General features: G+C 33.6%; 1 protein-coding gene across 1 annotated transcript in view; it reads left to right on the forward strand.

Moving 5' to 3' along the window:
• CNTN5 (contactin 5) overlaps positions 1-24,520 on the forward strand; it is a 1,273,287-nt gene extending 1,248,767 nt beyond the window's left edge. Inside the window, 4 exon segments of the mRNA XM_033121922.1 lie at positions 10,905-11,091; positions 11,537-11,649; positions 17,387-17,555; positions 21,934-24,520. Coding sequence (XP_032977813.1) covers positions 10,905-11,091; positions 11,537-11,649; positions 17,387-17,555; positions 21,934-22,037 — 573 coding nt within the window. The 3' untranslated portion in view covers positions 22,038-24,520.
• Positions 24,521-25,479: the final 959 nt, after the last annotated feature.

Raw genomic sequence — 25,479 nt, forward strand, 5'->3', positions numbered from 1 at the left:
AAATAACTTTCATGTTCCTATCATTAGATTTCCTCCTTGGGTTATTTTCATAGACTGGGAAGCTAATTCAATTTATGTTTTTCAAAAATCAGAAGATCAAAAGGAAATTGAAGAAGTACCATTTCAGTTTCTTAACCTGTTCCTTCCCCTGTCCTGTTGAAAGGTACCTCTGTAGAGTTCTTTTAGAAAGCAATTTATTACTCAATTTACTGAGTTCCTGCGTCATTTACTTCTAGATACATTGCTTCTGTAACCCAAACCACTTTTCAAATGTTTTCCTCTAAATTTTAAGTAAACCATTTTATTTTTAAAAATATTAGGATATTTGCCTGAATATATTGTTTTATCCACATAAAGAACCAAAAGGATATTGATGATATTTTTTATCATATTCAGAAATATTTCCCGTTTTTTCATTCTTTGATACAAATGTGAATTTACTGTACCATCGCTAGACAGGAGTTTTCTCATTCCTAAACTCAGTCATCCCAGCTCATCATATGTCCACCCACAATCTCACTCACTATCGCATACTACACATTGGCACACAGAGAGCATCCAATCAAAAAAAAAAAAAAAAATGAAATCACAAATGTAGACATCAACTCATTTAATTCTACAAATACTTGGGACATTTTGTTGACATTCTGTTAGAATGACCTATTTAAGAATTACCAAATTAAACAGACTGTTTTTCCTTTTGAGGGCTGGATTTATATCCTAACCAACTGACAATGTACTTGTGGCATAAAGATACTAACTCAATGAGTGTTGAACAGATGGATGTAGACATGGTCTTGTTTATTATACTAAGAAAGAGAGAACTTTTATAAAGTACTTGAATACAAAAAGAAAAAGAAAGCTTTATGAAAGACACACTTAACATTATAAAAATACCAATGGCTAATTGACTAATTGCTAATTACTAAATGGCTGAGACTTTATTTTCAAAAGAGCAAGACTTTGTTTTTATCTGCATGCAGAAATGCACACAAACCATACGTGTACTCAATGAACTACTACTACAAAGTAAACATACCTGTGTAACCACAATCCAGGTCATGAAACAAAACAGTACTAAAAATTAGAGACCTACCCTTGTCTCCTACAGTTATCACTATCCTTATTCTTACCTCCCCAAAAAACAGTATCTCGACTTCTGATTGGTTTTGCTAGTTTTTGGAATCAGGTTGAGCTTTTTGTCTTTTTTTTTTTTCAATTTTTATTAAATTTATTGGGGTAACATTGGTTAGTAAAATTATTTAGGTTTCAAGTGTACAATTCTGTAATACATAATTTATATATCGCATTGTGTGTTCACCACCCAAGATCCTGTTCTGTTTTTTTTCTATTGTAACTGTAATTTTTGTTTTTAATTTATATTTTATTTCTTTAACTTGGTATTATGAAATACTTAAACCTATATGAAATATACAGAAAAGTACACTAGATTTCTATGTGCTCAACACTCACCTTCAATAATTGTGAACTAATGAATTATCTGTTTTACATATAACTCCACTTAATCAATATTCCTGTATTATTTTGAAGTGAGTCTCAGCCATTATATCATTTCATCAAACATATTTCATAACAACTCTCTGAAGTATATGCTTTTTAAAATTGCCACTTTTCTACTTCCTAAAACATACACGTTGAAGAATGCACTCTGTTTAAAAAGCAGGACACTCAAAAATCCCACTCAGTGCAGCTCTTTTAAAGGTAGATTTATCTTGGTCACTGCCTACATTTTTACCTGGATCCCAGTGTTTCTCCTGGGGCAAGCACAGTTTATCATTCAGCCAAGAATCTGAGCAGAATTTATACTCAGATTTTGGGTCTGCGGTTCTCTTCTTGTACTTCCCTCTTAGGTTTCCAACTGCTCTTTCTTACACTGTACTTCATCCTTTGCTACTCCCGCCGGTAAGGCTACGTCTCCTGGCACCATAGTCATATTTTCAACAAAAACGCCACAAACTTACCTGTTGATTTTCAAGAGTAAATTCTCCAGCTTCTGTCTTTCTGTCTGCTTTTGGATGCTTGCCAAAGTTTTTTAGTTCTCATCTAGGGAAGGATTGGCATGACCACTTTACTGAGCCACAATTTCTATCATTGTCTTTGTAATATCCCTAAGATCTGTGGTATTTTTTTCCTTGTTATCAATAATTTGTATGTCCTCTCCGTCTTCTCCATTCTTCCTCTCTTTTTATCACTCCTAGTCAAAAGAGATTTACAATCTTTTTGGTCTTTTAAAGAATTGACTTTGGTTTTATTCATTTACTTTATTCCATTATTCTTTTCTATTCATTAAGCATTGCTCCTACTTTTATTATACCTTTTTTTTCTGGTTTATTTGGCTTTAAAATGTATTATTCTTTTTCAGATTCCTTGAGATGGCTATATCACTGATTTTTGACTTTTTGTCTTCTCTCATGTATACACGAAAACTATACATCTCCAAACTCTGCATTCCTAGCACCTTATATAGAGTAAACCATATAATATGGTTAAGTACATAATGATTTTTTAAAACATTAATATTCTTCTACCTAAGTGTTAACTTTCACATCAAAACATTTATTCTTTCATTTAATTAGTATGTATTAAGAGACTATTATATTTACAGTTCATCTTGCAAAACATATGTAAGTATATTAGTTATAATGAAATACTCCCAGAATTTTCTCTATTCAGTATGCTATATTTTAGATGATTTAAGTAAAGAAGGTGAAGAAAGGAGGAGAACATTTGTAAAAGACTTACAGTGAACTACATGTATTAAGAACAAATTCCATTATATTTATAGACAGTCTTCTTCAGTATATTTTATTTTGATAGTGGTGACAGTTTCTAAGACAAATAAATACAAATTTATTCAGTGAATTATATTCATTATTATATTCCTGCTGCATTTTAACTTCCTTACTTCATAGCCTCTAATCACTGTTGAATTGCCTCATCAATATTCAGAAGTTTAACTAAGTATGGTTTATTTATTTTATTTGCTTCATTAAATTGCATTCTTTCGAGTAAAATTAACTCTGGGCACAAAGCAACTAATATGCATGTGATCTAATAATACTGACTGCCAGCATATCACAGAATATTGATTGTGAATAGCCAATTGAATAACTGTGCGTAGTGCTAAACTCAGGAGATTAGGAAGCTGGAGATTAACTTAACAGAGACTTTTCTGACCAAAACAAATTCATCTTCCCTGGGAAATGTGCTCCCTATATATAGGATTTTGAAACTCTCAGTAGAAGGACCGGGCTAAATTTAGGTGTACGTAGGAGGAGTGTAAAAGGCAATGTAAGTATTCATAGGGAAAAGGTTATAGTGTTTTGAACTTTGTCTGAAGGTGAGGAATTACTAGAGAAAGCAGGCTAATAATGAAATGTCTGCCTTCAACTCCTCAGTTTACATTATTTACAACTTTTCAATTTAGGAATGGCAACGAATTGAATGGAAACACATAAAACCAGCTTTTCTTAATTTCCCTTAAAGTAACCGTGAAACCATGACAGAAGAGAGAATCCTATTACAATCACAATGAGGGGTATGAAACAAAGTCGTTAGTCGAATTTTCTAGGTTTTTGTTTTTCCTTTCATCTTGCGCAATGACCCAGCCTCAAAATCCCATTTTCTAGTTTCAAGCAAACAATGAAATAGCCTCCTTCTCTTTTACATTTTTCTTCAATGAAACAAACTGTAGTCATACATGAAGCATTGCCTCCCAGCTCAGGCCTGGGTAGATTTCCTTTTTTCTTTTTTTTTTTTTTTTTTTTTTTGTATTGCTTGGAAAATATGAGTAGAGGCTTGTACAAACAACCAATAATCTGGCATCTACCTGCACACTGGTCTAGGAGACACAGTTTAAAGATAGATGTCCGCCCATTTAAATAAACCTTCAGTTCCTTTTCAGAACACTCTTAAAGATCAGTTAGGTAAGAACCAAGGATGATTAAACAGAAGAAAACACTTTAAAAGAAGGAAAACACATGATAAGGTTCAGTATAAATGTCTTCCCCTATAAGAGATTTTCTTATAAATCAGAAGGAAAAATTTAAACAAATGTTCCTAGATATCATGAGAAAAAATAGAATTGTTCTTCTATGTTTAAATAGTGACCCAGGATATGCAGATAATGCAGTAAAATCAAAGCCCAAGTAACTAAAATAAAATATTCATTAGAAGCAATAAAATGTAAATTTTATACTACTAAATATTTAAACCAGTGCTTCAGAGTACAAACTTGAGAAGTAATCCCAGAATGCAAAGTAAATGAATAAGGAAATTTTATTTTATGGTGGTAGACAAGATGGTAGACATGAAGGACAAAAGAAATCTGATCCACAAACAGTAGATACCTTCCAGGAAGACAGAATATGTGGAGCTAAAGCAGTGATGACAATAAAGAAAAAAATCCAAAGTGAACAACAATCCAAAAACCAAAAGTAACAACAACAAAAAAATCCCTACATTGAAAATACAGAAATCCCAGAGTTTCAAGAAATAGTAAAATCTTAACAACCCCCTCTCTTTGTCATGCCCATAACTAATCTATCATCAAAGTGTGTTGATTTTATCTTCTCAATACTTGACTCCATACCTGTCTCCATGTCCACCTACCCTCATTTCTTACCTAGACTCTGGCAATGCCTCCTAATTGCTCTCTGTATCTACTCCAGCCCCTTTCCTATCTTTCTCCATATTGCAAACATTTATTTATTCACTAAAACTATTAGAGTACTTCTAGGTACCAACATAAACAATTAAACAGATAAATTAGGATGGTTTCATATAGTGATGAATACAAGTAATAATAACAATAAAATTCAGAATAATATAAAACAGAGTGACTCTGGGAAGGAGGCTTCTTTAGTGAAGTGGCCAAATGAGGCTTCTTGGTTAAGCTGCACCATAGGTGAAAAGGAGATAGCCATTTGGGGAATAAATAAGAGCTGTGAAAAGAGCTTCCAGGCAGTCGGCATCATAAATTCAAAGGCTGTACTTTTGAATTTGTAGATCTACAAATTCTCTACATTTGAACTGAGATCTTGCTCCCTGGCTTATTTTGTCTGTTTGCTTCAAGTAAACTCTTATTAAAAAAATGTTCAAAAGCTCTAAATAAGGAATGTGATTGAATATTTCAGGCCCATTCTGCTAAAAGGTGGAGAACAAAGTGAGAAGATATATAATATAACGTTAGACATGTACACGAAGACCATATTAAGTAGGACCTTAACAAGCCATGGTTAAAATTTTGGAATTGATTATAAGTGCAAAATGGAGAATTTTCAGCAAAGAAGTGGTTTGATTTGTGTACCAAAAAAATAATAAATTGACTGCTGTGTGTTTCTTTCAAAACACAAATTTGATCATGTCCCATGTACACACCCACCAAAAGATCTGGCCCCATCCTTTTTCTCTAGCGTCAGATTGAGCCTCATCTACCACCTCAGCCTGACTGGACTTTTTTCAGGCCCACATGTACATCCTCTGTCCTCCTCTCCAGAGAACACACATTACTCCTCTGCCTTCCCTCCCTCTTTGCCTGCTTAGCTCCTACTCCTCCCTCCCTCAAAGTTCTCCTGTCTCTTAGTGTAGCCCTCCCTGACCAGCCTCTCTCCACTGAGTCCTCTCCTACTCTGTAGATCTCAGAAGTAGGTAGCTTGTCAGAACTGCAATTTCACATTTGCATGACTATTCAGTCAATGGCTATTTTGCTATTATTGTTTTCGATTAAGAAACTTTTTTTAAAACAGTTTTAGGAACACAGAAAAATTGAGCAGAAAGTAGAAAGAGTTCCCACATACCCCATCCCCACACAATTACCATTTCCACCACTCTCAGCATAGCCCACCTGAGGGGTACATTTCTGATGCCTGATGAACCTAAATTGACAAATCATTACCACTGAAACTCTGGTGTTTAATAGGGTTCATTTTTAGTGTTGTACATTCTAATGGTTTTGACAAATGTATAATGACTTATAACAACCATTCTAGTATTGTACAGAATAGTTTCACTCCTCTGTGTTCTGCCTATACTATGTCTTCTTTGACTCACCATTTATCCCCAAAAGGCTTCAGGCACAGAGCTTGGTAAATAGTACATATTCAAAAAATTTTTTGAATAAATAATTTAATTAATAAATTTTAAGAACTCAAACGCTGGTGAAATATTTACATTTCAATATGCATTTTGATTATTTAAACAAAAAACTCTAAGCTCCCTAGCAGAAAGAATAAATCAGTTCCAATGGTACTAAAATAAGATTTCGCTTTTGTAACATAAATAATAGCAAAAAATAGAGCTATGTTTATTAGATTCAAAGAGTACAGTATTGAATGAACAGTGATCATTGAGTGCAATTAAAGATATAGAAATAAGTGACTACAGGAGTTAGGAAAAGAGTTGTATTTTTTAAATCTAACAGGCAACAAAAATTGGATAGGGTATCCAATGGGAGATAGATAGATAGATAATAGATAGATAGATAGATAGATAGATAGATAGATAGATAGATAGATAGATGATAGATATGACTAAGTGAAGACTGAGAAGTAGAGGAAAGTTCACAACTCATCTAGTAACCATCAACTGCGTATGGCAGAAGTCATGGGTTTTAGAGGCTGTAATTTCATGTAACGGAACTGGATTGTGTGTGCCCTGAATATCTTAGAATCGTCATACCGGACAAATAGACTATCTTTACAGTTAAAACTGTTATTATCCTGGAAAATCAACTTTGGATAAATGGGTTAACTACTGAGAAGAGCCAGTCTGTATATTTAGATTCAAATCTACACTCTTAGAGGTGTTGGCTGACTCAATTCATGCTTCCTGCCTGCCACTAATTACATATTATTATAATTTTAAATAAAAATTATCTTGAAAGACAAAATCAGAAATAAAAACAATATGACGGACAGCAAAAAAAAACTATTAGACTTACAAATAACAAAAATCAGAAATATTAAAACAGCAAGTTGAGTGACAACAGGAGAGCTAAAAATTATTCTTAAAACTGAAGGAAGTAGTAGTTTACCTGTTTTATAATAAGAATATAGTGGTTCAGTGGTTAAGTAACTTGCCCCATTGTATTCAGTTTACGGATATCAAATAGAAGATTGAAATACAGGCCTTTGGCTTCAAATCCATAATCTGCCTAGAGCTTGAAATAGTATGGTATATCTTAGACTCAAAAACTTTTGTTGGAAGTGAAAATTAGTACAAACTATTTGAAAACCAGTGTGGCGTTTTTGTATCAAAAAAAAAAACCATAAAAATTTGCATAACTTTGGACCCTATAATCTCCTGTCTGGATTCTATTCTGGGGAATTAATCCAATATGTGGAAAATGATATACCTCATACATGAAGATATTCATGCCAACATTTTAATTAAAAAAGCAAAAGTTGGAAGCTACCTAAATCTTCCACAATGGTTAAATAGAACAATGGTTAAATAATATTTGGTATACAAGGCATATCATAGAACATTGCTTTAAAAAATGGGAATATATTTGTATGTAACTATAATATTAGAGAATAAACTAGGACAAAAAATTATAGGCACATAATTATAGTAAACATATGAAATAAAAATGTACGAAGAGATACACACACCAAAAAAAAGCAATTGTATGAGGGTAATAAAATAGTAGGTTATCTACAATTCTAGTTTTAGATATTTATATCTTTTTTAAACGTTTTTAGTCTCATGTCAAATGATCTCATATAGAGTTCCAAGTTTATGAGTGGATGAAATCTGTCATCAGGATAGAAACTGAATCATGGGGAAAACACTTGAATGAAAAAGAAGTTTCAACTTTAGAAGGTGTGTGTGACTTATGAATACTATATTAACTCAATTGCAATTTAATAATCACTAAAGAAGCACTATATTAAATTCCAAGATTTTTATTCTGTTTTACCCTCTCCATTAAAAAAATAATAAATTAAAATAAATAATTATCATTTAATTGTGCAGGTAATAATTCCTCACCCTCCTTTTTTTTGTTTGTTTGTTTTGGTTTACATGCTAGAAAGAAATAATGTGTGAATTTTTTAATATTTTCTTGTAGCTTTTAGCTGATGCTGCTAGAATTTCTTTTTTTCTCGCTGTTACTTCGGACATATTTGATCTTTTACTCAGGATGTTTAAGTTTGTGGCGATTGATCAGAACATTAAATACTCAATATTTAGGAGTCCAGAATTTATATTGAAATTTGTATTTGTATCAAAACCTGTAATTTGTTGAATATCATCAAATTCAACTCCCTCGAATATATATATTTAATTAGTCTAAAATAATCTAACCAATTGAAGAAAATTCAAACAGAGAACTGGAAATGAGATATATCACTGGAGAGGAAGATATATTTGTTCATCCAACAACATCTTCACCCATTTGTAATTTCAAAATAAGTTAGATTTCTTCAGTTAAAAACATGCTCAGAGATTAAACAAGATAAGCTAGTTCTCAGAATTGGGAATAATGGGGCCAGCATCTTATAAAAGACAGTGTTAGAGGATTCCAGCTTCATTAAACAAATTTCTGAAGTTCAGTCACTCAGCTGTATGCCAGTTCAACTCTGTGAAGAGACAGGACTGTGAAATAGGAATTTGATTATTATATCAGCCATACACGTATATATATATATATATATATATATATATATATATATATATATATATATATATATCAGTTTATATATAGAGAGAGAGATCTGTGTAGATGTATCAGGCAGGGTTCAGTTAAAAAGAACTGAATTGTTCTAACTAGTTTAAGTAAAAAGCATTTTATTATAGGTATTAAATAGTTGACAGAATTATTGAGTTAAATTAACAGACTTCAGGATGATCTTTTAAGAATGACTATTAAAGCCAAACTATAGGATCAAGCCACAAAGGAAGACACTGATGTCTTCTAAAAGCAGGAAGCCACCAGCTCCAGAAGCATACCCCACTGCCATGGTTAGGAGCCATGATCGGGATGGCACCACATTCAGGAAGCTACTGTAAATCTGGAGGCCTCTGCTATTGTTGTCAGTTCCAGAATTTTACCATGCTTACTGTGATTTGCGCCAACAAAATGGATGTCCTGTGCTCTGCTTCTTGACTCCCATAAAGCTAATGGTTAGACAGTGAGTCATTCATTAATGCTGCCACAACAGGGAAAAGAAGGAAAAATAATGACTCCATTAGTATGCCTGCCAACCTCCATCTCACTTCTGCATTCAAATGTTAGGCATGTGCATCTGACAAGCTGAGCCTAAAACATATTCAGACCCCTAACGGCAACGGAGTTTTAGAAATATGGTTTTGTCTCTCCATCTTCTTTAGCACAGGAAGACACACTTAAATGAAGGTAAAATGGATGTGGAGCACTAATGTACCATATCCTTTTGGTTTTTCAACATCCATACACATGCTTTTCCTAATTCAACGATTCCTCAAAAGTAACAGTTAGCAATGATGATGTTTTATACCAACATAGTACAAATATCTCTTATACAAATGAAAATGGACTCACCATCTCCCTAAAAGGAGGAGCCGAGAGAAAATTCTGCCACTCAATCTGTCCACCTTAAGGTGAAGGTTTATTCATCCTCTAATAAAGTACATTAGAAAGTTACCTGCCCACTACACTCTCTCTATAAAACATCAGAAGAAATGAAAGGGCCCAAGTTATTTAATAGTTATATACAAACCAGTACAAGGAAAAGAAGATGGCTATTACAGTCTTCATTTCAGAAAACTTCACTTACAATTTATAACTTCTTTCTCTACTCATTTCTTAATCCCTTTGCTTTCAGCCAGCATCTAGGCTGGTAGAGGCTTTCAATATAGTGTAGTTAGTTCCGTTTTTTGTTTTTTGTTGTTTTTGTTTTCTAAGGGATAAGAGCCTATAGTGAATTCCTATGGCTACAACAGGAAGTGGCAGTCCTAGGCACAGTCCAGGATATCTCAAGTTTCAAACAACCCCTCACCGCCCACATTGTGTAGCAGAAACTTTAGCTGAAAGAGAATCTGGATAATGTAGTGTTTGGCTTTCCAGTCTATGCAGTAGACGAAGCACTCGAAGGAGGATGAAATGGGTGCAGTGATCCATCTCTTTCACCACAGTAATTAATTGGGAAAAAGGAACAACTCTTCCATTACCTTCACCACAGTAAATAAGGAGGGGTGAAAACTGTTCTTTTGTGCACTTATGCAGGGTTAAGTTTTAGTGTCTGAAAAAGTTAAGCTTTAGGTGAGCAGCAACAATTACTGAATCTCACAAAGGGATGAAGTTTGGTAGGAGACCTCCCCAGGAGCTCATAACCGGGAAAGATCATCTCAATGCACAAATTGTGCTTTGACATCAACCTCTTTCTTTCTGTCTCCCTTCCATAATCTAGCAATGTGATTTCTCTACACTTAGACCACTACAAGTTATGAGAGTGTTGTCACCTCTTCTCTATTAAACCCATACAGTTTGTTCAATTCACCATTATGTGGGGCCCAGGAGGAAATATTCTTCGCGCTTCTTACTCAAATAGTTCATTCAAAGCTCCATGGCTTTGAATGGTAAATGGTTTTGATGACCTAGAGAGAAGAGCACTTCTTCAATTTCTTTGAGTGATTCTTCCTTAATGTTCTTCATGCTACAAGGCTATAAGTACTAGCTGAATACTGCTCAGCACAGATGCAAATTGGGCAATTCACAGATGCAAATCAGGCAGTGACTAAGACTGATTTTGGCCTCATTTAGTAGGACCTGTTAATTGGATGATACAGGAGTTATTTCCTACAGATGGGTATGAGAAATAAACAAAACAAAAAGAGGTCGAATAATCATAAACACAGGGGAAACTTTAAAATTAATCTCTCTTGTGATAATTTGTTGACAGGTTGGTTATCGGAAAGACATGGAACAAGAAGATGCAGCAGAAACAGTCAAAACTAGGGGGAATGAGTCATCTGTCATCCTGACAGGATTAGAAGGAAATACATTATATCACTTCACAGTGAGGGCTTACAATGGAGCTGGATACGGGCCACCCAGCAGTGAAGTGAGTGCAACCACCAAGAAATCCCGTAAGTGACCTGGGCTTTTGTTTGAGACTAAAGGGAAACATCTTTTAACATTTCCGAAAGCAACATGAGGTACACAGTAAGCAGAATTGAAGGGGAGTTTTGATTCATAGTCTTGCTTCATTGCTTAGATCTGAATTCCAAAACTAGCTCAGAAAATTCTGCACTCACAGTGGATAAAGATTCTTGTCCTTCGAAACAAGGCTAAGCGATTTTGACACAAAAGGGAGATAAAAGGATTCAGGTTCAAAAGCTCAGTAGAGTAGCTATTAAAAATGACACTCCTGGAGCAAAACCCTCTTTATCTGACTCTATCTGGAAGGAAGCCTATGGTACCAACCAACTATTAAACACATGAAAAGACTGAACTACTCACAAGGATTTAAGTGAGGGAGGGAATGTATTTAAGTCAGTTCTTTCACTTTTTTTTTTTTTTTTTTTTTTTCAGCCCCAAGTCAAGCACCTATCAACCTCAGGTGGGAACAGCAAGGCTCTCAGATTTCTCTGGTCTGGGAACCTGTCAGACCATTAGCCAACGAATCTGAAGTCATGGGCTACAAGGTCAGTGTTTCTTCATTCTCTTGGATAGACACTCATCTCAAAAGCTGTTGTTGTGAGGATGTACAATTAATAAGGTATAAAAAAAAAAACCATTAACATGCCGTTTTTTTCTCAATCATTTTCTACCTATATTGTAGAAAGAGCCTTCCTGCAGAGGAAGCCAAGGCAATCAAAATCAGTTTCAACTGCACAAGGCATAGGAAGGGAACGAGGAAGAAAAGCAACAATTTGAGTAGAGGGCCCCATGATGCAGTGTCAGAACCAGCAGAACATAGGTAGAGTATCCTGGCATTCTCTCCCCACAGACAAACTGTGCTGGCAGATTGCAAAGATTGGATAACTTAGTTTGAGTAGAAAGACTTTGTATTTGCAAAGAAACAGCAAAAGAAAAATGATAGGGCCAACAAATTGGAGAGGAGGTTCATGGAGAGAGACAGAAAGCTCCAAAATAGTTGTAATATTTTACATATGGTTATCTTTCTATGTGTCAGCAGGAGATCTAGAAATATGAAAACATTTACACAGTTCTTGAAAAACTTTCTCTGTGATTTTAAAATATATGTGGCCTATGTATTGACTTGGCTGAATTTCAAATTCATGTTCCATAACATCAGATTGTATTTATTGTCTTAAATTCCATACAGAATCATTAGTTGAATATTATTTATAGCAGAATTGAAAAATATTCCAATGATAGTTCTTAGACAGAAAAGCATCATTTAGGTGGCTTTTCAACTACCAGAGATAGTAACACGGTATTTTGTATAGAAAGTGCTAAAATACTGAAGCTAAAAACTGAGGAAGTTATGAATGGAACATATTTGTAAGGTAAGTAATTTCCATTAAGAATATTTTAGACATGAACTGTAGAACCCTTACAGACTGTAATTGGTATGGATCACAAACACCCTCACATTCAAACACACACAAATCTGTCATAATCCTCAGGGGTATCGAATTTGATCTTTTGGGGGAGGACAGGTGAGCCATTTTCTGAACCTTTTCTTAGTTTTCTTTCCATATCCTTTTCTTGTCCTCACAACTTGTCCTCTAAGGCAAATATACCCTTCAATGATTAGGGGTAGTGGTATGGCCAATAAGGGTGATAGACCATCCAAGAACCAATCTAATATTAGAACTATGGCAAGCAATCTCCCAAACTGGAGTGGCAAATAGAACACTAGGAAGAGCTAGATGAAAACATATGGCTGCCTGGAAGAGCCATTAGGCTTAGGTACCTCTCAGGTGAGAAGATAAATACCATATGACCTGGAGAATACATGAGGTTGAACATGGGTGTCCCTGGTGAGGTGACCCTACTCTTTGTTCACAGTTGTCTCTTTTGTCACTGTCATTGCTCTTCCTCTTTATATGTGACTGTCTCCCCAACCAGGCTATATTTGATTGAGGCAAGGACCCTGTCTTACTCATCTCTTTATACCCAACGTTTTCAGAATGGATGAATAAGTCAATTAATATTGACCCAGCTAGGTATCCAACAATATGGACAGATGTTTTTGTTTGTTTATTCAACTTAGATATCAATGAGGGCCTTCCAGACTACTGAGATACATGTACACTTGGATAGATATTGTAATCGACACCCTGTGAAATTTCTCCAGCTTCTCAGGGAGCTTAAAGTCTACAATCATTCTTGTCTCATTGATTTCCTGTATCTTATAGATTTTCTTCATCTTATAGTCACACTAAAAATGGGACTCAGCTTCTTTCCTGTGATTCCCATGAACTAAAAAATTAAAAAGACTCATGTATAATGGCTTATAGTATCCTCTCTACATTTGATTATGCTTGAAAATTTTCATAATAAAATAATTTTTAAAAATTAAGAGAGGACTCACGTAATGTCAAATATATCTATCAGAATTTATGGAAATTTTGGTGGGGAGTGGTAGAATGAAAAACACATAATACAGGTAAATATCTAAAAATTGCCCATAAGGAAGTCCTGTTCATTTTTTTATTTTTATTTTTATTAACTATAGACACCATTCTGTACATTATTTCCTCAGGTCCTATTCAAGATCCTATTCTTTCTTTTTCTTAAGTAAAGTTGGTATACAATATTATATTAGTTTGAGTTACCATAACAATGACTTGATATTTATGTACTTTACAATATGATCACCATACTAAGTCTAGTAATCATCTGTCCTGTGCAACCTTATCACGGTGTTATTGACTATATTTACCTTTACCTGTTTCATCCATGGTGCCACCCCCTTCCCCTCTGGCAACCATCAGTTTTATCTCTGTTTCTATGGGTCTGTTTCTATGGGTCTGTTTTTGTTTTGTTGTGTTTTGTTTTAGATTCCACATATAAGTGAAACCATATGATATTTGCCTTTCTCTGTCTGACTTATTTCACTTACTAGGGACCTAGTAACCTCTAGGTCCATCCATGTTGTCACAAATGGCAAGATTTGGTGCAACCACTCTGAAAAACAGTATGAAGATTCCTCAAAAAACTAAAAATAGATCTACCAGATGACCCAGCAGTTCCACTTCTGGATATTTAACCGAAGAAAACAAAAACATTCATTTCAAAAATATATGTATGCCTTCCTATGTTCATTGCAAGAAAATTTACAATAGCCAAGACATAGGTACAACCTAGGTGTCCATGGGTAAATGAATGAATAAACAAGATCCTGTTCTTAAAAGTGCTTTCAGCCACCCTACAGCCAGTAGTTTATCATTGGTACTTGTGCTCTCCAACTTATTTTCATCCAGATTTTATTCATCTTGCTGACTCCTCCTCACCTGCCCTTTGCCACTGGAGATTCAGAACCCTCAATCTCTAGTATGAAGAGCAATTGTCTCCATTGACTATTCCCAGAATGCTCAGCTGGTGAATAGGCCTTCCCTTTAATACAATCCATCATTTTCTGGGGCACTTGTGGATAGAACCAGCAAAAATTTATTCTGTTATATTGTTAAGCATACTCACCCCAGTATTTTGTAACCAGCAGGCATATAGACTAGCCATTTCCAAATAACGTCTTTGAGTATTGCAGTACTGCATTAATTTTTTGTTTATGAAAATCTCTTTGGATAATCCACTGCTCTGTTTTTTAAGTAAAAATTGAGAATAGTCTTGACAATACATTAGACAATTTCCTTTATGCCAAAAGATAGCTGTCATCACAACTGCCAATCTATAAGTGTTCAGATTCTCAAAGTACTCCCTAACCTCCTTACTGTCAATTACTATTTCTGACATGTCTTGATAACTCCTTAATCTTCTCATATTTCTCATTCTCATTCATCTTTTTTAAATCAGGATTTTAAAATGAGCCAAGATTCTCTAAAGCACCTAAGACTAACCATGAATTTAATGTATCTTTTCACTTAGTATACCTACCTACCAACTCAGCACTACATCTCCCTGGATGTATTGATAAAAGCCACTTTTAATCTCAAACTCCTTTTGCTACCATTAATTTATATTTTTCCTGCCTTTATCTTTTGTTCCTAAGTCTCAACTGATCCACAAATTTTTCTTCAACTCTGGATTTTACAGCAAAATTCAATATGCGTTACTGGCTGCATTTTTCTTTGTCATAAGAATTGTAATTTATTGAATCATAATAACAAAATGTCCTCTAAAATAGTCACTCCCTTGCCAGTCCTCACCAATTTACATACTTTCCCATTGCCATAAATTTGCTTTCTAATTGCCTCATGTGGATGATCAGAATTCTGATTCATTACACTGCTACAGTCAAAATGAGAAGCATAAATTCTGATACAATTGTCATTTTTTAAGCCAAAAGAACGTGCTATAGACATCTTTCAAGTGTTCCAAATCCTGACAAAGTTTTCACTCTGTGGATTGCTTTACCGTCAAATATGTTTTCTATTAAAGTACATACCACACTTCATTGTATTGTTATCTGTCTCCATTATGTATTAGACTGTAAGTGCCATAAGGGTAGAAACCATGTGGTCTTGTTCTCTGATGAATCTCCAGTATATAGCATTATACCTGGCCCCCATGAGGTGCCTAATAAATGTTCAATGATGCTCTTATTACTGTGTAACTACATTGAGGCTTTGGCTTCCTTTCCTATAAAGATTCCAGTAGATACAATTATTTCACGTGTTATATACTTTTACAGAGAAGTTACTTCTCTCCCAAGAACCTGAAGTAAATTTAAATTCATGGAAGATAAAGTAAGTGAAATGGAGAGAACATATGTTATCAGAACATAGAAGGATCAAGTACAGGCAGGCTTCAATATATAAAAATAATGCTTTTCTAAAGGTATCTTTTTTTTTGTATGTAGAGTAATTCAAAATCAAAACAAATTTTTATAAGAAAAAAATATTTAAAAAAAATTTTTTTGTCTAGCTTCCCATGCCAGCCCATTTTGTATTTTTCAAATGAAATACTGTCCTTCACAATTACCAGTGATGAAGCAGAAGCAGCTTTCTCTTAGTAAGTTTACCATACACCAGGTCCTGTGCTAGGTGTTTTACGTTTATGCTCTCATTTCATTCCCTGAATAAAACTATGAAATAAGTGTTATTATCTCTATAAAAGAGGCACTTGAGGTTTAGAAATGTTAGTAATTTGCCCAAATTTTCCCAAACAGGAATGTGTAGGAGATTGTTTTTATTTTGCAGGAGATTGTTTTGAATCATATCTCTATGACTGCAAAGCCATTGCTCTTTTTATTATGCAAAGTAATCATATAATACCAACAATTATGAAAAAACAATGAAATAATAAAAATGCATTTAAATGTATCTTAATGGCTGCTACTTGACTATTAGACCAAAATAATTTTTTTAAATGGTTTGTTGGAGATAGATGAGTAGGAACAATACAATATAGTGAAACAGCTCTGAGCTGATCATCAAAATATTAACCTTCTAATGTAATTTCTACCCTAACTAGCCCCATGATCTTATATAAATCACATAACCTCTGTGACCTTAATTTTTAATATGTAAACACAGGATAATGAGGATAATTCTGTGTCCTAATTTGTTGTTCTGAAACTCTGCCATGAATACATGTTCAATTCTAGTACCATAGACAGATGCCTAAAAAGGCTTAACTTTGCTGTCAGTTCAATGAAAAGCAAGCAACCACAAAAGTAAAAACAGTTAATAAAATTTTTAACTTCTCGGCCATTTCCTTCATGGTTAAGGATTTATTATTGATACATTTATCAAATTTTCTTTTTTATTTCTTTCAAACAATTTAAAGATGGCAGCTTTGACTACTCCTTCAGTATACTATTCATTTCAATAACTAGAATAAAAGACATTCAGTGATCTGCCCCCTTGCTACACGCTTCTTTAGTCTCATTTTTCATGTGTTTTCCCATACATCTTCTCTCACCTTACTGCTATGGTGTCTTATTGCTTGGATATATACTTTAATCTCCTCCTATCTCTTCCTAGATTTCTTCTCCTTCCCTTCTCCAACTGGGGAATTCTACTCATCTTTAAATATTTAGCTCATGCATCAACTCCTCTGAAAAACCTTCCCTAATCCTCAAACAGAATTAAACTCTCTCTTCCATATTTCCATAGCATCTATTATAATATTGTGGCATTTAACACATACATTGCATTTGCTTATATATCTGCCTAAGCTATAAGCTCCCTGTACTTAACTCAGAGTGTGACATATAATAGACAGTTAATAAACATTTGAGATCCTTAATTGAATATCAATTGTTTAAATCCCTGTTATTATTCCTAGGTGTTTTACAGGCAAGAGGGCCACAGCAACAGTCAAGTTATTGAAACACAGAAACCTCAAGCAGTAGTACCACTTCCCGATGCCGGAGTCTATGTTATTGAAGTTCGAGCATGTAGTGAAGGAGGGGATGGCACAGCTAGTTCCCAAATCAAGGTACCATCATATTCAGGTAAGTTTTGATATAATAGGCTTATTTTGCTGACCACCCAAAATTTCAAGATGTTATAAACCTCATCAACATTAACACGATGGATTACAGGGTCTCTTTTTTCACTCTGATTGCCAGATCATCCTCTGATTAATGTGAACCATGGTAGTCTGCCCACAATGGCAGAATTTCTACAAATCCAGAAAGAGTTGACATTTTATTTAAATTTTCTTAGTTGTGAAATTCTCTTGCTAACCCGGTCTCAAGTAGTACCTTGCAGGCCATTTGGGTTTTGAAATATTGCTTGTAAACTGATATTGCTCTAGCTTGACATGCCTATTTCTCTATTGTCTTGATTGACTTTATCATTAAATAATGGAGAGTGAGGGACCGGAGAGTTTACAGGGAATGCTTTTTAAAATGTAATCGTGTTTATTGATTTCAAAATAAATTATAAATTTTATGGAGCATAATTTTTTTGGTTTTTTTCCCCAGCTTCATTGTGATATAATTAACATATAATATTGTGCAAGTTGAAGGTGTGCAATGCGTTGATTTGATACACTTATATATTGCAAAATGATTACCACCATAGAATCAGTTTACACTTCCGTCACATCACATAACTGCCATTTCTTTTTTGTGGTGAGATCATTTAAAATATACTCTTGTAGCAACTTTCAAATATATGCTACAGTATTATTAACTAAAATTCCATGCTGTGCAGTAGACCCCCAGAAATTATTTAAGCATCCTTGTAATTATTAGGAATATTAATAATTTCCAGCTTTTACTTTGCCCTTACTATATGTCAGGCATGAAAATAAGTGCTTTCCATACATAATCTTATTTAATCTTAGTAACAATCATATGAGGTAGGTGGTATTACATATTCATATTTTACAGATAAAATTTAAGTAACTGGCCTAAGATCACACTATTACTAAGTGGACGTCCAGGATTCAAGCCCAGGTATGCTTGTCTCCAAGGCCACATATCTTCACCACTACCATCATTATTACACCAACAAGGGAAAACTGATTACAGGAAGGGAAATTTCACAAATTGGGAAGAAAGTAACCATTTCATTGATGTAATCAAAATAGGAAGCAGAAGATTTAATTAAATTTGCAAATGTTTCATTAAGAAAGTATTAGGCAATTTTCATTAAAGCCTTGTATAAAAACATGGGTAATGAGCATTTACTTAATGTGTAATTATAAGCATTATTTACTGAGCAATCATTCCCAAGCAGAATTGTTAACCTCTAAAGAGAAGTATCCAGAGATATCCTGTATGATTCTGCGTGTGGCTCTATTATATTCAATATATTTATCTATTTGGATTAAGACCCGAGGCATTGCTGATGAATTCTTTTGATGCCATAAAGTGAGATACAAGGGAAATATAAGAAATAAATAATAAAATAGACTGAAACTTTGAGAAAAAGCTGTTGACATGATACTTGACAAGTAAGTTCTTGCATAAAAACACAAGATGAGATAAAGGATATTATTGGGACAGTAGATAAAATTTTAATAGTGTCTGTAGATTAGATAATATAGCAACATTAGTTTCCTGTTTTTAAACATTGTACTGTGTTAGATAAGAAAATATCTTATTTTTAGAAACTGCACTAAAGTATTTAGGCGTAAAGGTACATGATGTCTGCAACTTACTTTCAAATGGTTCAGGAAAAATGTGTATATTTATAGAGAGAATAATAAAGGAAGAATAATAAAACATAAACATTTAAGGAATCAAGATGAATTCTTTGTTCTAGTCTTACAATTTTTTGGTACATCCAAAACTATTTCATAATGAAAAGATAAAGGTTAAAAAACATAAAATGCAGGAAATCTGACTTTTTCAGAAATTTTAATGAAAAGACTTAATTTAAATATATTGTGGCCACACAAAAATTTAATACAGTTTATGATTCATTTATAAAAGTATAGTTTTAAGAGCAAGAAAGTAATAACATCTCTACATTGATTAGTTCACAATTGAGTTGTTTAGATGTGAGTGTTAAATCTTCCAGAGCACCTGGAAAGACTAATCATTTTGAAAAATGAAAAAGATGACAACTCTCTTCTTTGTTTCAAATTTCTAATAATAACAATACAAACAGCCTTTACTGAGGCCGACTTATATTCTTTACATTACAGTAGGTGTTTTTCTTATATTATTTTATCCTTACAGTAACCTCATGAGTTAGGTATTTTATTATTCTCTGACTCTCCAAGGTTCTTTTCAAAACTCTAATACAATCAGATTCTAAAGTATCATCTCAATTGCACCAACCCCAAACTTGGAAGTACTTATAAAGACCTTAATTCTTCCATTTATATTTTAATTAACTTGAAATTCTATTCCCTGTTTTTTTTTTTTTTAAAAAAAAAGGCAAGTTTTATTTTTTTTCTATTGTTAGTTTGAGGTGTACAAAAGCAACATAATGATTAGACATTTACACCCTTCACAAAGTGATAACCCCCCCAAGTCTACTACCCCTCTGTCATCGGACATAGTTATTACAATACCATTGACTGTATTCCCTATGCTGTATTTTACATCCCGTGACTACATGTATTTTTTTAATCTACTTTTATATTTTAGTTAAAACACTTTGACCAGTGCAACCATTTCCTGAGTTTCAACAAAGCGTAATCTCATAGTATTGTTTATCATAGACCATAAAACATGAGAAATTATTGGTTTTATTCCTATTTTCCCAAAACTAAAAGGCTAAGAAGTTTAATAACTTGTTAAAGTAAAATAGTTAGTTTTACAGCTGTGACTAAAACTTAGTCCAGTGTTGTCTTGAGTTTTGTTTTGTTTTGCTATACCAAAATAATGTATTTTTGCTTTGTGGATCTATGTGGAATTTGAGATATAGACCCTACTTAGCATTCTACAAGTGAGATGTTTTTGTGTCATGTAAGTTGATTTAAAAAGGACACAGCCACTCTCAAATAAATGCAGAGGATGTTTTCGGTTTTTATTTATTAAGCATGCATGTACCACTCTAACAAGGCTTTATCATCATGTTTTTCTTATAGCTCACATGTGGCCATGCACTTCACAATAATTCCATTTTGTACAAGTCAAAATATATGTAACATTCTCCAGTACGTTGATTAACAGGTTTTAGTAGTGCCTTAGCTGTAAAAATTTTCAAAGGAAAGAAGAGTTGTTGCTTTTGTATGTGTGTGACTTACCAAACAAATATTCTTCAGGTCTTAAGTAAGCATCTAGAAAATAAATTTGACTCTATTTTTATAATGAAAATCACACCCAAAATCCTCTAATACTTAATATGGCAGAGAGGATAACTTAACAGAAGAACAAGTCCAAAAATTCAGTAGTAGATTTTATTATTAATCTATCATTAAAGTTTTAACCAAGGTTTTAACCAAGGCCAATCATTGTTTTAAGAAAGACAATACATAAAAGCATCTGGTCCCGCTAACCGCTAACTCAGTGACTTTAAGCAAGTTCTATAATATTTCTAAACCTATTTCTCTCATCTGCAACAGGGGCATAAATAATAGTACTTACTGCATAGGAATGTTGTGAGGATTAAATAAGATAATATGTGTAAAGGGCTTAGTACAGTGCATCACATGTAGTAAACATTCATTAAATATCAATCATGACGATGATAAGACTTCAGAAGACTTTTGGCTTGAAGAACCATTCCTAAAGTTAGATCTTAGGGTAGTACTTAGTTTGTGATTATGTAGAGCTATCAAAACTACTTCAGAATAATCAACTCAGATCAGTCAGTTCATTTAAACAACGACCTTTATTCATTAACTGCATACAGTGTATTGGTCTCAAGAAGGAAGACCTTCTCCTGATTGTAAGAGTGATGAAAGATGACTCTCCTTTGCCAACTTTGGCATGAGAATCTAGAATTTAAACCTACTCAACTGAAATGTCAAATCAGTCAATGACCCTTAAATAAGTTTAACAATGTTATTATTAAATTGAAAAAATTGAAGTAATTATTTGAACTCTTATTGTCACAAACTTTTACGAATTATTTTTGCTCCATTTCCTCAACTATGTACTATAGAAATTCTTTAATTTTTCACACCTGGAATGTGGATTTTTTCTATTAATGCATCATTGGTGAAACTTACACTGAATCTCCTGGTTAGATGTGTTTTTTTTAGATGTGACATAGCCTTTTTAACACAGTACTTCATTTATATTTCTTGTCCTCCATAAAGCTTTTGGGAACCCCAAACAATATCTTGTTTCATAAATACTAGGAACACTCTTAAGAAACAGGACCAATGTCACACTCATTTTCTTACACACCTAAAAACAGCTCTTTCCTAGCTCTAGCAAAACAAAATAATTTTCTCCATTTAATGATTCTCTTTTTTCACAGGTGGAAAAATCACTAGTGCTCAGCCAACCCTCCACACTCTCTCTACGTCTTCATCATCAGTAACATTGCTCTTGGCATTGATGATTCCTTCAACCTCTTGGTGAAAACTGCAGACTTAATTTGCTTTTCTTTGCTTTCCCTTGATAATAGCGATGAATAGTGTAGTGTAAGTGGAGACCCAGGACACTGAGATAAGCTTTAAAAACTCGGGACTATACATGGTGCACTTACAGGAGGTTGGCGGTAATATTACTTATCCATCAGGTTTTTGTTTGGTTTTTGTAAATGGAGAGGACAGTTCTTGGTCCAAAAATATATGCAGATTGTATGTAATGGATTTTTTAAAAGCAAAGATAATTTCTGTCAAATGTATTCTTTACTTTTTTAATATGTTGGAATTTGATTTTTATATCTGATGACCCTGAGTGTGTGCCATCCATTTTTTAAGTAACTGGTTTCTAGCAGATCTGTTTCAAACACAAATACAAAACCGAGAATGAAAAGTTTGGTTAAGACTCTTGAGTCTATTGTTTTTCATTTTCCCTTTGACTTACTGTTCCAGTTGACAAAATGGTAGGAGATATGAAAAAATACTTCAGTTGTGTGGTTCATTATAGGATAAGTACACAAAAATGTTCTTGAAAAATATTGTATGACTGCATAGTGAAATAGCAAAATTTATCAATATGCTATTCTAAATGCATCCCTAGAGCAAGTTATTAGCGTAGGGAATAAGCCATTTATATTAGTGCAAGGTGAATAGAAAGTGAGTCCAAATGAATTTAAGTGCTATTATTTTTCATCAAGTACTATGTTATCTAGCTGCAAATATAGTAAATGTTTATTTTTAATAACAAAAGGTAGTTAAAGTCACAAAAAATATGATTACTAAAAACTGCAGACACTGACTTGCTCCCAAGGGTGCTAACTTGTAAATGAAATGAATACAGGACATTTCCGCACCTACTGCCAAAATACGTGTTGAATTAGGTTCATGGTTTTCTTCTAATTGCAAAGAATTTTAAGGACAATGAAAAATTGTTGTGCAAACAATTGTGCACACATAAAGTCTTTGAATTAAAATGGTTCAAGCATAACAAATAAATTTTGATTTTTTAAACAGTCCCATGCATCACAGCTTATAAAATCTTACCACCTGTTAAAATAAAGAGGATCTCTCTGATAAATTGATTTTTGTAAATTAAGCTATGGAAACAAGGCTTCAGTACAAGGTGAGCCCCGTTTGCTATTTTGAGAAGTCAACCTGAACCTAATTGATGCTAGATAGTTGTTGGAAAGTGAGGTGAAAGTTTTCTACTTAATGATATCTTACAGAAGTTCTAACCAACAAGAGAACTTGCCAGAGTTTGCATCACACCCAAGAAGATGTCTGAAGGGGTAGTTATTGCAAAGTCATATGCCAAAAAACAGCCTGGAGAAACTACAGATGATGTTAATATGAGAACAAGAAGTAATTTCTTTTCTTTTATAAAATCTAAACCTGTTAATTCTACTTGCATCTTTAACCGCAAGCAAATGAAGCAAATTGAGCTCAAACCGCTGGCTCTAGAGATTAGGTCCTATAGACTCGGAGGGAAGATTGGAGTTTCTGTTCTGAATATCCTAAAAGATTGGGTTCAGAGCCACAGTACAACTATTTATGTTGGTTACTCGTTCTCTTTGTGGGGGAATTGTGTCCAAGACACCCCTAAACAAACAAGAAGTAATTTAAAAGACTATTTTAGTTAACAGATTATTATACTAAATGACTACAGATGGTGCATAGTGAAGCCAGTGAGTAATAATGACCAAGTTGCCTTCCTTGAGCACCTCCTTTGGAGTGGAAGAGGCTGGACTTTGCAGATAGAGGGATGCTAACTATTTAGCAGGCAAAATATGAGCTTTGCCAAGGACAGTATAGCTTACAGGAGCAAATTGTACATCTGGAAAAAAATGCAGCAAGAATATTAAAGAATGGGCAATAATTTTTACTTCACATTTGATGAATCAAACCATTTTCTTCCTTTTCCATGGTGTTTTATACTAAACTTAGTGAAGGACTTGAACAATCAAGTTATTACTGAAACTCTCATAAAACAAAGCCCAATAAAATACAATGTTAGTATACGGCAAATTCAAATTAAACAATATTTCCAACTAATTGATGGATGGTATATATCTGACAGAATGTTTAAATATAGAATGTCTGATGTTGTATTCTTACAAGAATCAAAGATATGGGATGTTTTTATTCGACATGCAGATTATGTATTTTGCATCATAAACCTATTAAAAACAGTTTTGAAATGTTTATGTACTTATGTATTGCATACTTGTTACTTTGTAGAAAACAAAATAGCATTCCTTATCAAGGTACACTATTTTTCAGCTGCAATATTGAGTGAGCTTTTTATTTTTTTTTTTTTGGATGGAATAATAACCACACAGTCTTAAATCACTAGAGACTGTATTTTTGTATAATGTCAGTTGAACTATGAAGAAAAAAAACACTCCTCATGATTAAAAGTTCCATGAAAGTGAATGTTTTGCATACCCAAATGAAGGTACTGTGGATCCCATGTCAAACCATTAAATATATTGTATACAGTCTGTATATATGTACCATATATAAGGGTATATACTACGTGGAAGGCACAGTCAGATAATAATTCTGTGTACTGTTCTTGTAACATTAGATCTTTTTAATAAATAATTCTCTTTTTATTGACTTTTATCTTCTGTCCTGTCAACTACATGACTGACATTATTTATTTCATGCAAATAACAGTATGCTCATGATTATGGTAATGTTTCACACTGAAAATATTATGTTAGTGGTGTTATTATTTTAGGTTCAACAGTCTCCAGAGATGTCCAGTTTCAACTTGACAACTGGAAAGTGTGACAAAGAATAAACCAAGCAAAGAAGCAAGTACAAATGGGATAAATTCAGACTTAAACTCATGATTTATTTCTTCTCAGGAAGGAGAATTCATTAAATGAGTTTCGTAAAGAGTTTGTTAAATGCATACTTCTGCTTCTATTAGGAATCCCAATCTATAAGTATATCCCAATCTATCCCAGGTACAATTCTCCTAGACAGAGTTATTCACTCTTTTGTGTTCCCATAGCCCTGTGTGTACATCTCTATTATACCAGCAGCCACAAGATGTTACAATGATTTAAAAATGTTTCTCCTCCACTGTCTGGTCTATGAGATCCTCCAAGGGAGACTATATTATATTTATCTTAGGACTTCTCTCACCATTGCCTAACATGATACCTAGCACATATCACCTGAGCAATTAATTGGATTTAATCTAATGTTGGCCTTAGTTTTTTTGCTTTAGAAGAGTCTTCCTGAACTTTGGTCATCACCCAAATCACCTGGGAACCCAAATCTCAGAGTTCTGATTCAGTACGTCAGAGACTAGGGAACCTGTATTTTCAAAATCTTCTCAAACACAAAGTAATATAACACTATTGAAGAGATTTTGGCAATAACTAGTAAAATTTTGCATGGATGTATGCATTGACCTAGCAATC

This window comes from Rhinolophus ferrumequinum, chromosome 11 (genome assembly GCF_004115265.2).
Source record: "Rhinolophus ferrumequinum isolate MPI-CBG mRhiFer1 chromosome 11, mRhiFer1_v1.p, whole genome shotgun sequence".
In the NCBI taxonomy this organism is placed as follows: Eukaryota; Metazoa; Chordata; class Mammalia; order Chiroptera; family Rhinolophidae; genus Rhinolophus; species Rhinolophus ferrumequinum.